Raw genomic sequence first — 16,045 nt, forward strand, 5'->3', positions numbered from 1 at the left:
GACTTGGAAAAGCGCCACACGGCCTTCGGCAGGAACTTCATCCCTCCTAAAAAGCCCAAGACCTTCCTGCAGTTGGTGTGGGAAGCGTTGCAGGACGTCACACTCATCATCTTGGAGATAGCTGCCATCATTTCTTTGGGCCTGTCCTTCTACCACCCAAAAGGAGATGACAGTCATGGTGAGAACGAAAACAACATTTCAGCAGTACTTCACAACATTTTGCACTATGTTGAGCTTAGGGATAATTACAAAGTTAGACAACTGGATTTGCATTTATTGATTTGGCGGAAACTTTTATCCAAAGACGACAGAGAGTCAGAAGCCAATCCAAGCTGTTAAACGAATCTGACAGTAATTTAAGTGCCATTAGGTTTTCAGAAGCAAGTTTGAACGCACACAAATGTGAGGAAGGGCCAGAACTAAACATGAAATTTAATTCCTGATTTTTGCAAACGTTAGTCACAAAGTAGTCAGTGAAACAACTTTTATCATAGAGGTAGGTGTCTGTGAAAGTTCTCAGTCATCCAAGTTATCGTAAACCGTAGGTGCTAAAGAAAGCAACTGGACTTGCTTGAAATCCTCTGATGCCCCTTTTCCACCAAAGCAGTTCCAGGGCTGGTTCAGGGCCAGTGCTTAGTTTGGAACCGGGTTTTCTGTTTCCACTGACAAAGAACTGGCCCTGGGGCCAGAAAAACCGGTTCCAGGCTAGCGCCAACTCTTTGTTGGGCCAGAGGAAAGAACCGCTTACGTCAGCGGGGGGGCCCCGAGTTGTTAAGACCAACAACAATAACAAGACCGCGAAAGATCGCCATTTTTAAGCAATGAGAAGCAGCAGCTGTACAAATGCGAAGTCATCATTATTATTATTATTGTTGTTGTTGCTGCTGCTGCTGCTGCTTCTTCTGTGTTGTTTTTGCTTCGTTATTCGCGCCAAGGTTTATGCAAACGTAGCGACGTAACTGACGTATACAGCGACGTAATGACGTGGCTTCCCTTAGCACCGCGAGCTATGGAAAAGCAAACTGGTTCTCAGCTGGCTCGCAAGTTGAACGAGTTGTGAACCAGCACCAGCACTGGCCCCAAACCAGCCCTGGAACTGATTTGGTGGAAAAGTGGTATGAGACATTTCACCTTTCATCCGAAAGGCTTCTTCGGTTCTGTCTGACTGGTGGACAGGTACCGTATTTATCCTCTAGTGGACCAAAAGCAACCCTAAGGAGAGTTGTTGAGGTCACATGACCTCATTATTGACCCTCTCAGTCATCCTGTAGGCATTGGGGTCCCTGGAGGCCAGGTGTGAACTGTGTGAGCAGCCTAGAAGGTCGTTAGGGTGAGCTGTGGATCGTTGGCTCTCTCTGCCATCATGTGAGTCATTGAAGTCAGCTGTGTCTTGGTGTGGATGTGTATTCAGTTTTCTGGGAAGTGTGCCAAGGACTGCATTGTAGGTGGCTGATAAGTGGTGTCTCAGACCACCTCTTCTGTTCAGTGATGGTTGTTCCAGGTTGACAAAGATGGCTTCTTTTACTCCTCTTTCAAACCACTGGTCTTCTCTGGCTAAAATGCGTTCGTACATTGCAGTCCTGAAACAAGTGTCCTTTGTTATTGAGATGAAGATAGACTGCGGAGTCCTGGCCTGAGGAACTGGCTCTCCTGTGTTGAGCCATACGACTGTGAAGCGGTTGTTTTGTTTCCCCAATGTACAAGTCTGTGCATTCCTCACTGCATTGAATTGCATACACTACATTGTCCTGTTTGTGTCTGGGTATTCTGTCCTTAGGGTGGACCAATTTCTGCCTCAGTGTTACTGGGTCTGAAGTGTACAGGGATGTTGTGTTTGTAGAAGATCCTCCTGAGTTTCCCAGATAGTCGAGAAATGTAGGGAATGATGATGTTCTTGCATTTGTTGCCGTTTTCTTCCCTGTCCATTATGTTTCTTTTTCTGGTCTTGACGAAAGTCCAGTTGGGAGAGATCGTTGTCATTGAAAAGAAATAAGGGTGGCCAATAACGTCCACGGTTTAAGGATGAGTCTCTATTCATAAAAATTAAATTTCTTCAGTCTTAAAAATCAAAATAGTAAATTGGACATGTTTGTGTTTCACTGCAATTGGTGAGGAGGTGTTTGGCTGCCTACAGGTTATGAGCATTGATGCGCAACATCACTAAGATGATGATGAGCTGGAAGTTTGAAAGACTTAAGTCATAGGACAGCTCTCGTCAGTTTATCATGGCTAAGTGTCTCATGAGCTTAAGATTTGTTTTGCTTGACACGTTACTAGAGGTGAAGGTTTGGGCACAGTGGCACCTTTGTGTGTCCTGTGTACTTTATGTACTGTAGAACTAAAAACAACATTTACGAGATTCGAGTCAAAACTTCCCTTTCTGACAGAGTGATTATCATGAGTCGTGCCTTAAATTTACATTCAAAAAGATTTCCTAATCTAGAAGGTCGAGAATGTTACTACACAAAACAGACCTTTCGGGAGGTTTGAAGGCTAGATGAGGTTTAATTCAAATACTAACCGCTGCAGGAAAATCAGTTCATTTAAAAGTGGTCTAGAATGGCACACATGCATGCGATTTTTATCGCATACATACATTCCTATCCACAACTTTCCCGAACTCTGACCTTTCCCATGATTCATTGCTGCGTCATAGCAGATGCTGGTATCTTTCTTCAGCTCCACCGTGTTGACGTTTGTCGCTAATGCTAACTGCTAGGTAGTTAAGATCAAAGATGACTAAAAGATGGTTACAGAGGTCTGATTTTTTTTTTTTTTGACGTGCTCTCGGGATATGATCAAAGGGCCCCATCTGTCTACCCTCATGGAATGGATAGACGACATGAAGTTGTGGCCCGACGTCAGCTACATTGACATTGTCCGTTACTTTATTCTGAATGAGGGCGTTGATTGCGAGGAGCAAAGGAACTATAAAAGCACGGAGGTGTACAATTATCTACACGGTAATAAAATTGGCAAAATTATGTGTAAAAGAGAGGGCGAGTTTGTTTGCTTAAATGCTGAGGTTGAACTTAGAACTTAGCCAGAGCAAAAACAAGGGAAATCTTGCAGCTATGCAGCAGCTATCATCTGGAAGGTAGGCTATGTCAGAGTAGAGTGATTTGTATTATTGTATTGGTTTACTAAAAATGTAGTGCTTATATATTGTAAGTTGCTTTGGACAAAAGCGTCTGCCAAATACCATAACCATATTAACCATAAACACTTAGATTTAGTTTAACAGAACTCTACCAGCCTACTGTACCGTAATTTCTCTTGTATAGGCTCAATAAGCAAAAGCTGAGAGAGAAGCATACCGGTAGGCTCACCAATTTAATGCAGATGCAAATGCTGTCAATCTTTGGAAACAATAAACACACCATACTTAAAGAATTCCTTGTCTATGTATTTGTCCAAGCTGCTTCAACTTCTTAACTACCCTGGTTATTCCAGATATTGGATGGTATTTATAGGCTGTTTGTTGACACTAGTACTTCAGCACTGGTCGCTCTTGGATTTTCTTGGCTACATGCCCTTATTGTTAGTCACTTTGAATAAAAACGTCAGCTAAATGACGGTAACGTCGTGTAATGTTGGAAGAACGTACAATATCTACACAACAATTTGAGTGCTCAGCGTAAATGAGTCCACCCCCTTTGAAAAGGAACATTTTAAACAATATCTCAATGAACACAAACAATTTCCAAAATGTTGACAAGACAAAGTTTAATATAACATCTGTTTAACTTATAACGTGAAAGTAAGGTTAATAAGGGGTGTTCACACGGCACATATTTGCATCGATGCTGCACCGATGTATTTTGTTGCGATAGATCTTACACCGGTGTAAATTTTGTGGAGCGTTCACACGTCACAAACCTGCTTACTAGAGAGAAGCGTGTTAGCACCAGTGCAGCCCCACTTGCGTTCACACGGCAGTTTTTGCGACCGTGCTATACAATAGTAATAATGCGGAAATGAAATATGCGCATGCGTGAAAATGTACTTCCTTTTCCCGGTTGTCATGGCATCACCAAGCGCCGGGAAAACAACGTGGATGAAGACACCAGTGTTGCCAGATACTGCTGACGTTTTCCAGCCCAAAGTATGTTCAAATCCTCCAAAATGCACTTAAAACCGCCCAATCTGGCAACACTGGAAGACACGCAGTTCTGTTGTTGTTGATATTCGCCATTTTGGAAGTGCAAAATACCAGAATGCAAATTATGCAATGCCCGTATGTAATCAACTCTCCTCGCGCGTAGCAAGTCTACCCCTGTAGCGTTCAGACGTCCCATTTTATATCGGTGCTGCCCCGCAAACTAGCATTTACTCCGGAGTAAATTTCTTAAACCACCTCCCGAGCAGGGTTAGATTTGCACCGGTTTAAGCAACTTTCAGGGGCTACACCGGTATAACTTTGTACCGTGTGAACGCTCTACCGGGGCAGCCCCAGTGCTACACTGGAGTAAAAGTTGCCGTGTGAACACCCCTTTAGATTACATATTTTTTCAGTTTTACTCAAATTAGGGTGGTGCAAAAATGAGTACACCCCACAACAAAAACTACTACATCTAGTACTTTGTATGGCCTCCATGATTTTTAATGACATCACCAAGTCTTCTAGGCATGGAATGAACAAGTTGGCGGCATTTTGCAACATCAATCTTTTTCCATTCTTCAACAATTTTAGTGACTGGATGCTGGATGGAGAGTGATGCTCAACTTGTCTCTTCAGAATTCCCCATAGGTGTTCGATTGGGTTCAGATCAGGAGGCAGACTTGACCACTGAATCACTTTCACCCTGTTCTTCTTCAGAAATCCAACAGTGGCCTTAGATGTGTGTTTAGGATTATTATTGTGTTGGAAAAGTGCACGACGACCAAGGGCACGGAGTGATGGTAGCATCTTCTCTTTCAGTAAGGAGCAATAGATCTGTGAATTCATGATGCCATCAATGAAATGCAGCTCCCCGACACCAGCAGCACTCATGCAGCCCCACATAAGGACACTGCCACCACCATGTTTCACTGTAGGCACCATGCATTTTTCTTTGTATTCCTCACCTTTGCGACACCATACAGTTTTGAAGCCATCAGTTCCAAAAACATTTATCTTGGTCTCATCACTCCAGAGTATAGAGTCCCAGTAGTCTTCATCTTTGTCAGCATGGGCCCTGGCAAACTCTAGGCTGGCTTTTTTGTGCCTGAGCTTTAGGAGAAGCTTCTTTCGTGGACGGCATCCATGCATGCCATTCCTCTGCAGTGTACGCCGTATTGTGTCACAGGAAATAGTCACCCCAGTTTGGCTTTCTACTTCTTTAGATAACTGCAGTGAACTTGCATGCTGATTTTCTTCAACCCTTCTTATCAGAAGATGCTCCTGTCGAGGTGTTAACTTCCGTGAACAACCTGGACATCTCTGTGAGATGGTTGCAGTTCCATCTTTCTTAAATTTTTGTACCACTTTTGCTACAGTATTCTGACTGATAAGTAAAGCTTTGCTGATCATCTTGTAGCCTTCACCTTTGTGGTGTAAAGAAATTATTTTCTTTGGGGAATTTTGAAGAGACAAGTTGAGCATCACTCTCCATCCAGCATCCAGTCACTAAAAGAGGTCATTGTTGAAGAATGGAAAAAGATTGATGTTGCAAAATGTCGCCAACTTGTTCATTCCATGCCTAGAAGACTTGGTGCTGTCATTAAAAATCATGGAGGCCATACAAAGTACTAGATGTAGTAGTTTTTGTTGTGGGGTGTACTCATTTTTGCACCACCCTAATTTGAGTAAAACTGAAAAATGTGTAATCTAAGTTATATTATTAACCTTACTTTCACGTTATAAGTTAAACAGATGTTATATTAAACTTTGTCTTGTCAACATTTTGGAAATTGTTTGTGTTCATTGAGATATTGTTTAAAATGTTAGTTTTCAAAGGGGGTGCACTCATTTACGCTGAGCACTGTACATAGAATTAACGTTGTTGATTTCAGGTCCGGGCGGCACGGTGGTGTAGTGGTTAGCGCTGTCGCCTCACAGCAAGAAGGTCCTGGGTTCGAGCCCCGGGGCCGGCGAGGGCCTTTCTGTGCGGAGTTTGCATGTTCTCCCCGTGTCCGCGTGGGTTTCCTCCGGGTGCTCCGGTTTCCCCCACAGTCCAAAGACATGCAGGTTAGGTTAACTGGTGACTCTAAATTGACCGTAGGTGTGAATGTGAGTGTGAATGGTTGTCTGTGTCTATGTGTCAGCCCTGTGATGACCTGGCGACTTGTCCAGGGTGTACCCCGCCTTTCGCCTGTAGTCAGCTGGGATAGGCTCCAGCTTGCCTGCGACCCTGTAGAAGGATAAAGCGGCTAGAGATAATGTGATGTGATGATGTGATGTGATTTCAGGTCCAATAGTGGAAAGACAGGAATTGCATGTACAGATGAGTGGTGTATGGTGCTGGACAACATGTCTTGCGAGTCCGTTTGTGCTCAAAACAGATTCCGTTCATAAAATCTTTAAGCTTTCGTGAGTTGTTTGTGCACCTGACGATGGCACACGTTGAACCAGAAAAAGGTATAATTTAAAAAGACGTTATCCTCTGACTAAAACAGGATTGGATAAGCTGCTTGGATAAACCGGAACTCAAAGACCGACATCCAGGAGAGGCGGGTGTCATGGTGACCCCCATTGTCTCTCTCAGGAAAGCCGTGGATGCTGTCCCAACTTAATTTTGGTACTGCTCCATGTGCACGCATCACAGTATTAACGGTTTGAATGAACTGTATATGCATAGTTAAAAGCTTGTATAAACCCATCTTATCACATCCTGGGTCCAGTGTTATGGTGAAAGTGTAAACGATTCAGTGCTGGTAAATAAAGAGCATTATTTTGTCCATGCCTTGACGAACTGAGATGCTTGTTGTCACATTTCATACAGTGGCGCTACATCAGTGGTTCATTTTGAAAGCAGGTCAGATTTGAGCTTTTAGTCAGTATATCAGACGCTTGCTAGCCGTGCTGTGAAAATTGTGCATGCTGACGCTCATCTAAGTTTCCAAATCTGTCATTGCTTAACTCTTGAATATGTTCTATTGTGAATAATATTATTAAAAAGCCGATAATCTCTACTTTCCAAAGAAATTTATCTCGTTAAGATCTGTTCAGTACTTTGGGAGTAACGGCAGGTTGAAGTTGGAACAACAGAGTAAAAACTCTGCTCACGGGACGTTGGGAAACTGCCGGTGCTTTTTGAGTCACTGGAAAATGCTCAGGCTCGCTCTCTCTCCTGATCGGTTTCCGACTAGATTACTTGTGAATATCAATCATATAACTTTTATTGGGATGTTCTCTGGCTCTCACTGTTTCTGATGAAGTTTTCAGCACAAGTTTCCATCAGCTAGTTTTGATGTTCTGATTCACGGGAGACTTTGAAGTGAGTTTTCATAGCTTTACCTACTTATTTGTTCAAATCAAACTGACTCATGGAAATAAATAACTATTTTAGAATATAACTGTAGTTGTTTTGATGAAAGATATTGAGATCTTGGTGGTCGGAATGAGATTTTAAAAACCCGAAGGTCAGAAACGCGAGTGTCTATTTCAGTTCAGTTAAATGGTATTATTTATTGGATGTGGCTCAAAGTTTTTTTTTTTTTTCAAGGTTAGCCTTAAAAGCTGTGAATATTAATTGAAATAATCAGTTATATTCTTTCATATAAACACTAGTAGGCCCTACTTAGAAATACAAAGGCCTACAGAGCACAAAAAGGATATTAGAAATATTATTTTATTCCTTTTTTTATTTTGATAGAGAATGGTAGATGTGAATGACGTTCAGTGCTTATAATTAACATTGAGTTCTCCTTCTTTGTGATGCATCAGTGAGAGTTAAGATCAGTTATATTGCACAAATAAAGCCATTTGGTGAAACTTTGAAGAAGAGAGTGTACTGATTTAATGTTTTTTGCCCAATTAGTGTAATTAATGCTAATTAAATACTAATTTGCATAATTAATTTTAGTAATTTTTCAAACTTTGTATTCCGTATACAACCATCGATGTGCCTGCCAATTTCCATGTAAATATCTTGACAAATGAAAAAGTTATTAAGAAAAAACATTTGATCTCATTCGTTAATGAGGCTCATTTTGGACCATGTGATCCTCATACATATTATGGCAGTTTTCTAAAAATTAAGCCTTTTTTTTCACTCTATCAAGAACAGATAAACATATATTTTAATTCGGTAAAAAGTACTCAGTGAACTCAGTGAGCGCAATTTCAAGCAATTTGGATTGAATCTGGATTTTCACCTGATGTGCCTACTATTAAACAGTGTACTTTATGCCACCACGGTCACTGTGCAAATACTGCAGTGTATAAATCACTTAACGCTTCATGGATGTCATTTCTCAGGTGTGCATGCAGCGGTTTAAATATTTGAATGCTATTTGAGCAGTGACTTGAAACATTTTCCTGCTCATCCCTACTACTGGTAACAGCCAAACTACACTGCAAAAACTAGCCATCCTAATATAAGGAAAAACATAATAAATTTGAGGACATTTAGACTATAATCAAGTGAAATAATCTGCCAGTGCAGTAAGATAATTACACTTGGTAAGACATCTTAGAATAAGTTGGTTGCAGTCTAGAACTAGGTTTAATAATCTCAAAATTGGTGTCTTGTTTTCTTCTAATAAGAAATGCTAGATCGTTTCAACTATTTTCAAGATGTTTTCACTTGCTAAGATATAATTTTTTGCAGTGTAAGCGTTCATTGATTTGATTTAAATATTCTCATCTCATTATCTGTAGCCGCTTTATCCTGTTCTATAGGGTCGCAGGCAAGCTGGAGCCTATCCCAGCTGACTACGGGCGAAAGGCGGGGTACACCCTGGGCAAGTCGCCAGGTCATCACAGGGCTGACACATAGACACAGACAACCATTCACACTCACATTCACACCTACGGTCAATTTAGAGTCACCAGTTAACCTAACCTGCATGTCTTTGGACTGTGGGGGAAACCGGAGCACCCGGAGGAAACCCACGCGGACACGGGGAGAACATGCAAACTCCACACAGAAAGGCCCTCGCCGGCCACGGGGCTCGAACCCAGACCTTCTTGCTGTGAGGCGACAGCGCTAACCACTACACCACCGTGCCGCCCTGATTTAAATATTTATTTATTTATTCATCTTCAGTAATTGGCGGGACGGTAGTGTAGCGGTTAGCACTGTTGCCTCACAGCAAGAAGGTTTCGGGTTTCAGCCCAGTGGTTGACAGGGGCCTTTCTGCGTGGAGTTTGCATGTTTTCCCTGTGTCTGCATGGGTTTGCTCTGGTTTCCCCCACAGTCCAAAGACATGCAGGTGAGGCGAATTGGTGGCTCTAAATTGACCGTAGGTCTGAATGCGAGTGTGAATGGTTGTTTGTCTCTATGCGTCAGCCTTGCGATGATCTAGTGACTTGTCCAGGGTGTACCCCACCTCTCGCCCATAGTCAGCTGGGATAGGCTCCATCTTGCCTGCGACCCTGTCCAGAATAAGCAGTTATGGATAATGGATGGATTGTCAGAGTTGTGCTGGATCTGGAATCTTTGCAACACTGGGTGTGAGATGGGAATACACCCTGGATGAGATACCAATCTAGAAACTGTAATTTGGAAACAATGAACCCTTTTGCTTTCTAAAAGGTGCTGTTTTTATTTCATGGCACTACTCCTAACATTTTGTAAACCAGCTGCTTTGGAAAGCAGAAATGACCAAGCTGAATAAGTGGTAGATATTCAGACACGCTAGCGCTGAGATATGCTCACTAATATTTACTCCAAACCTGGAACATATTTCTGTATTCCAAGTTAGGTAGAAATTGTGTGGAGAGGTTCGCCAGTGTTAACTTGTTGCTAACATGAAACTGATGGGCATCTTTGCAAATTTCCATGATCATAGAAGGGCTGATGGGAGTAGGAGTGGAATAATAGTAGATTCCAAGTATTCAGTGCGAAAACACTGCTGTGTAACGACTTCTTGATGAGGATCAATTCTCATATTTTTTAAGCATTTTTCTGACAGCGGGATTAACTGGGACTGGAGCAAAGTCTTCAGTTCCAATAACAGCAATGGGACAAAATGTGAACAATTTCAGTCGGGTTGAAATGTCATTTTTGAGACAGTAGAAACTTTATGTAAAATTAATGTCGGGTACAATAACACAACTCATTTGAACAGTCAAGATTTAAGGGCCGCACATACTGTGTGAATATGGACAGTCTTGCAGTTTTCTCCAGAGCAATTTGTTGTCTGGTAAATGTGGATGGAGGATGGACGGATGGCTATGATGTGCCCAGGGTGCTCATATCTGAACAATGTTCTATCACAGCTTACTGCTTTTAGATTTATCTTTTGTCACCACATTACATACCTTTGGCCTCTTTAATACTCAAAAGGTTTGAAGTAGCCACTGCAGAGTTGTGTGTTTCCCCATATGGCTCACAATGCAACCATGACCTTAAAATTATGTTGAGAAAATGAGGTCAGTGATGTTTAATCCAGTGTAGTAAATAATTCTTGTGGTCAGTGAGGTTTTTTTTTTTTCCTCCCCTTCAGAGAATATGCATAATGTATTTTCGAAGTCAGAACATGAGATGCTTTCAACCATTGTGTGTGTGTGTGTGTGTGTGCATGGATGTGTGTGTGCTTCTAATGTGTGGCCAGACCAGTTTTGTTTTCCTGGTAGTCTGGAAATTTTATATATGTTTTGTAAGGGTTTTTTTTTTTTTTTTTGTGGCTTTCAAGGATGATTTTTTTTTTAAATCTGTTAACTTTAAGTCTGTTAACTTTAGCAACAAAAGAGCTTTGCTTTCTTTGAAGCCACAAAAAAATGGCTTACCGTGTCTTACAAAAGTATTCATCCCCCTTGGTGTTTGTTCTGTTTTGTTGCATTACAAGATGGAATGAAAATGGGTTTTCAAGGTGCAAATTGTTGTTTTATTGTGACCAAACAATAATTAAGATGGAAAACAGAAATCTGGAGTGTGCATAGGTATTCACCCCCCTTTCGTATGAAACCCCTAAATAAGAGCTGGTCCAACCAATTCACTTCATAAGTCACATAATTAGTTGATTAAGATCCACCTGTGTGCAATCAAAGTGTCACATGATCTGTCACATGATGTCTGTATAAATCAACCTGTTCTGGAAGGACCCTGATTCTGCAACACTAATAAGCAAGGAACATGAGAACTAAGGAGCCTCCAAACAGGTCAGAGACAAAGTTGTGGAAAAGTATAGATCAGGGTTGGGTTATAAAAATAAAAAAAAATCCCAAACTTTGAATATCCCACAGAGCACCATTAAATCCATTATAGCAAAATGTCCCACTACAAACCTGATAAGGCCGCCCACCAAAACTCAGAGCAGTCAAGGCGGGCATTAATCAGAGATGCAACAAAGACACCAAAGATACCACTGAAAGAGCTGCAAAGATCCACAGTGGAGATGGGAGTATCTGTCCATAGGACCACTTTAAGCTGTTCACTCCACAAAGCGGGGCTTTATGGTAGAGTAGACAGAAAAAAAGTCATTCCTTAAGAAAACCCATTTGAAGTTTGCCCAACAGCATGTGGCAGACTCCCCAAACACATGGAAGAAGGTCCTCTGGTCAAATGAGACTAAAATTTATCTTTTTGGCCATCATGGGAAATGCCATGTGTGGCGCAAACCCAACACCCTGAGAACACCATTCCTACAGTGAAGCATGGTGGTGGCAGCATCATGCTGTGGGGATATTTTTCATCTGCAGGGACAGGAAAGCTGGTCTGGACCGAAGGAAAGATTGATGGCACTAAATACAGGGCAATTCTGGAGGAAAACCTGTTTGAGTCGGCCAGAGGTTTGAGACTGGGACGAAGGCTCACGTTCCAGTAAGACAATGACCTTAAACATACTGTGAAACCTACACTGGAATGGTTTAAAGGGAAACATGTAAATGTCTTGCAATGGCCTAATCAAAGCCCAGACCTCAATCCAATTAAGAATCTGTGGCATAACTTGAAGATTGTTTTACACCAACACAACCCATCTTACTTGAAGGAGTTGGAGCAGTTTTGCTTTGAGGAATGGGCAAAAATCCCAGTGAATACTTATACACACACCATATTTCTTTTTTTTTTTCTCCCCCATCTTAATTATTGTTTGTGTCACAATAAAACAACGTGCACCTTTAAAACTGTCGGCATGTTGTGTAAATCAGATGGTGCTAACCCCCCAAAATCCATTTTAATTCCAGCTTGTAATGCGACAAAACAGGACAAACACCAAGGGGGATGAATACTTTTGCAAGACACTGTATGTCCATTTCATTAGATACATACTATGTTAAATATTCAGTTAGTGAGTGTAGCTTGTTTCGATGTTGGCCTCCCCATACTGTTCTAAGTTTAATGCTTCATTTCTTTTTTTTTTATGCTTGTGATTTTAAAAAATGTATGATTTTAACAGCATTTTATCCATTACAGTGTCTTTACTCATTGTATTATGATGTGTGTATTTATTTATTTTATTCATTCCTTCATTCCGTTGTTTTTCTTCCAGCTTGTGGCCAGGCCGCTGGTGGTGTCGAGGATGAAGGTGAAGCCCAAGCAGGTTGGATTGAGGGCGCTGCTATTTTGTTTTCAGTGATCATTGTGGTCTTGGTGACGGCATTTAACGACTGGAGCAAAGAGAAGCAGTTCCGCGGGCTGCAGAGTCGCATCGAGCAGGAGCAGAAGTTCACAGTCATCCGCAATGGTCAGGTGATCCAGATCCCTGTGGCTGAGATCGTGGTGGGAGATATCGCGCAGATCAAATATGGTATGATGAGTTGAAAGTTGACTGTGATTTTGTTGACTGTGATTCTCTCAGAAGAATTATTTAAGAATTTTATGTTGACACATTACCTCCTGCTCAAGGTCACATCATAATGGAAAGTAAAAAGAAAGTAAGAAAGGTGGGAGAAAAAGAGGTGATGGCGTAATGAAGGGAGGCTGCGAGTGTGAGCTGAGCGCATAAATACACTGAAGCTCTATGAGGTACAGCGGGAGGACATTGTTCAGTGCTTAAATATAAGCTAGCAGCGAATACAGGCTGTAACCCCAGAAGAGACAGGTGGCTCGGGTTGAAGTGTGGCTACAGTGTGTGCAGTGTGCTTCATTTCTAATCGTACTTTCAGGTGGACTATAGACACGTATGTATTTGACAGACATCATCATCCAAAGTGATTTTATAAATAAGGCAGAATACATTCCAGGCCAGGCAAGGGTAGTCCTAGGACTTGAGCTCACAAGCATCTGATCATTGAGCTACCAGTGCTCTGTAATACGGTGGATATACAAGTAAAAAGTGTACACACCCCGTTAAAATGATGAGGTTTTTCTGATGAAAAAAACAATAAAATCATGACATGACAGAAAATGACATGAAGAAAATCGATGTATTTCACAATAACTGTCTGCGTAGAATATGTAATATCTACTGGCTTAACAAAATCAGTAACGAAGAACTATACAGAAAAACAAACACAAAACAACTGTCTACTGAAATTTCCACCAGAAGATTAAAATGGCTGGGCCATGTTCTATGGATGTCGGATGACCGTATCCCCAAAGTTGCCCTACAATGGGCCCCTGAGGGGAAGAGGAAATGAGGACATCCTAAAACTACATGGAGACGTACTGTGGCTAGAGCTCTAGTGGCCATAGGGATCACCTGGGATGCAGCTCAGTCCTTAGCACAGAACAGGCCCCAGTGGAGGAAACTCGCAGCCTTATGTCCCACACGGGATGAAGAGGATAAGTAAAGTAAAGTACTGGATGTGTACTACATGTGACAACAATCTCCTGTATTCTCCATATGGTCTGGACTATGAGGTAGGGTCAAAGAAAAACATCCAGGCCTGGTGATGGATGGATTGGATGGATGGGATGGATGGATGGATGGGCATCAACTCTCCCAAAAGCAAGTGGGAAAATGTGTTATGGTCTGATGAAACCAAGGTTGAACTTTTTGGCCAAAATTCCAAAAGGTACGTTTGGCGCAAAAACAACACTGCACATCACCAAAAGAACACCATACCCACGGTGAAGCATGGTGGTGGCAGCATCATGTTTTGGGGTTGTTTTTCTCCAGCTGGAACAGGGGCTTTAATCAAGGTGGAGGGAATTATGAACGGTTCTAAATACCAGTCAATTTTGGCCCGACACCTTCAGGTGTCTGCTAGAAAGCTGAAGATGACTTTCATCTTTTAGCATGACATTGACCTCAAAAAAAGTTTTGGAACGGCCCAGCCAGAGCCCAGACCTAAATCCAATTGAAAATCTGTGGGGTGACCTGAAGAGGGCTGTGCACAAGAGATGCCCTCGCAATCTGACAGATATGGAGCACTTTTGCGAGGAAGAGTGGGCAAATATTGCCAAGTCTAGATGTGGCAGGCTGATAGACTCCGACCCAAAAAGACTGAATGCTGTAATTAAATCAAAAGGTGCTTAAGTCAAGTATTAATTTAAGGGTGTGCACACTTTTGCAACCAGCTTATTGTATGGTTTTTATTTTTTTGTGTGTGTTTTCCCCCTGAAACAGATGTTTGTTTTTCAATTGAATTGTACAGGTTATAGGTCACATTAAAAGTGGAAAAAGTTTTGAAATTATTTACCGTGGTCTCATTTTTTTTACATCAGAAAAACCTATCATTTTAACGGGGTGTGTACACTTTGTATATCCACTGTAGGTTATATAACAGCTGCAAACGTGGTGTCTGGAAGTAGCATTTCCTCTGGCTCTACGTGAAACGCATGCCATTTCTAAATCTCACTTAATTCCAAGTCATATCCGGCTCTTCTTCATGATTTTTAGTTTCTTTTCATCTTAGAAACAAGCTTGAGGCTGCATACCAGCAATAGTAACGTATTATATATATGTCTGGAGGGCTGAGAATCTTGTTTCTGCCCTAGCGCGGTTATGACTCATGCTAGCAGGCATAAGTGAGTCACCAGAGATCCACAGGAGAGCGCCGTCTCCATGGTGGCCAAATGCAAGCAGCCTCGCTCTCACTCGATTTCTGTCAATCCAATATCCTCTTGATGGTCTTGCTCTCTTTCCTCCAGCTTTCTCTTTATGGCTTCTGTTTCCTGAATATCATTGTTTGAGTTTCGCTCCCACGTTTTCCCACCTTCACACTCGTTCTTTAATTATTATGCTGCTTGATTCAACATAGCACATTCTCGAATGACCATGAAGAAATGAACCTATAGACCTCTTGCAGTCACGTGACCGAATCCCGGCTGGAATGTAAACAGCCGCCATCTTGTCGGTCAACAACACAGCTGAATATAACCGACGGACTACACGGCTCATTTTTCTAATGAACAGATAAGTAGATATATGTCTAAAATAAACGACCTACAGATTAGTGACCCTTATCGATTACCGGACGTAGTTTTCACGACCGTGTCAGTGGATATTGAACTGCCAGAGGTGGAATACCCAGATGTGTATAATTACCTCATTAACTTTCCCTCGCTGTTCAGTGGTGAAGCACTGCGTGCTTATAAATCTCTGGACAGTTATCTTTACAGAAATTCAGGATTTGTCAGCCCCCCTCAGATGTGGCATCTTGTAAACAAGAAAATAACAATCCTCATTGGACGGGTAAGTCACTTAAGTATTGAGTACTAGTACTGATACTAGATATATCAGTAGTATCTAGTATAGCACTGACCAGCCGATTATAGAATAGAATAAGGTAATTCCAGCTGTAATTCCAAATCGTCCGTCTTGTTTACCATGGATCTGGCGTTGGAGAGGTAGAGGCTTGGCAGTGGAGGTTTGAGTGACTGTTTTCTGAGCTTAGTCAACAGGCCGGCTCTGCAGCCTCGCTTTTACTTCCTCTCCCGACGCCGCCTCCTTCGCCTGCCAGACCCGATAACAATCCACGGAGACCCCGCTGGTCTCGCTATCTTGTCCGGAATGTTGTGCATGCGATGGAAATCGCTACAAACCGTCATTTTCTGCTGGACACCAATGT

General features: G+C 42.0%; 1 protein-coding gene across 8 annotated transcripts in view; it reads left to right on the plus strand.

Moving 5' to 3' along the window:
• atp2b4 (ATPase plasma membrane Ca2+ transporting 4) overlaps positions 1–16,045 on the plus strand; it is a 289,912-nt gene that overhangs the window by 164,001 nt on the left and 109,866 nt on the right. For all 8 annotated transcript variants that reach the window (XM_060910085.1, XM_060910082.1, XM_060910090.1 and 5 more), the window contains 2 exons: positions 1–178; positions 12,580–12,837. The exon at positions 1–178 is cut by the window's left edge and continues 20 nt beyond it. In XM_060910085.1, the coding sequence (XP_060766068.1) occupies positions 1–178; positions 12,580–12,837 (436 nt within the window). The remainder of the gene's footprint in view (positions 179–12,579; positions 12,838–16,045) is intronic.

Source organism: Neoarius graeffei, chromosome 26, assembly GCF_027579695.1.
Source record: "Neoarius graeffei isolate fNeoGra1 chromosome 26, fNeoGra1.pri, whole genome shotgun sequence".
Classification (NCBI taxonomy): Eukaryota; Metazoa; Chordata; class Actinopteri; order Siluriformes; family Ariidae; genus Neoarius; species Neoarius graeffei.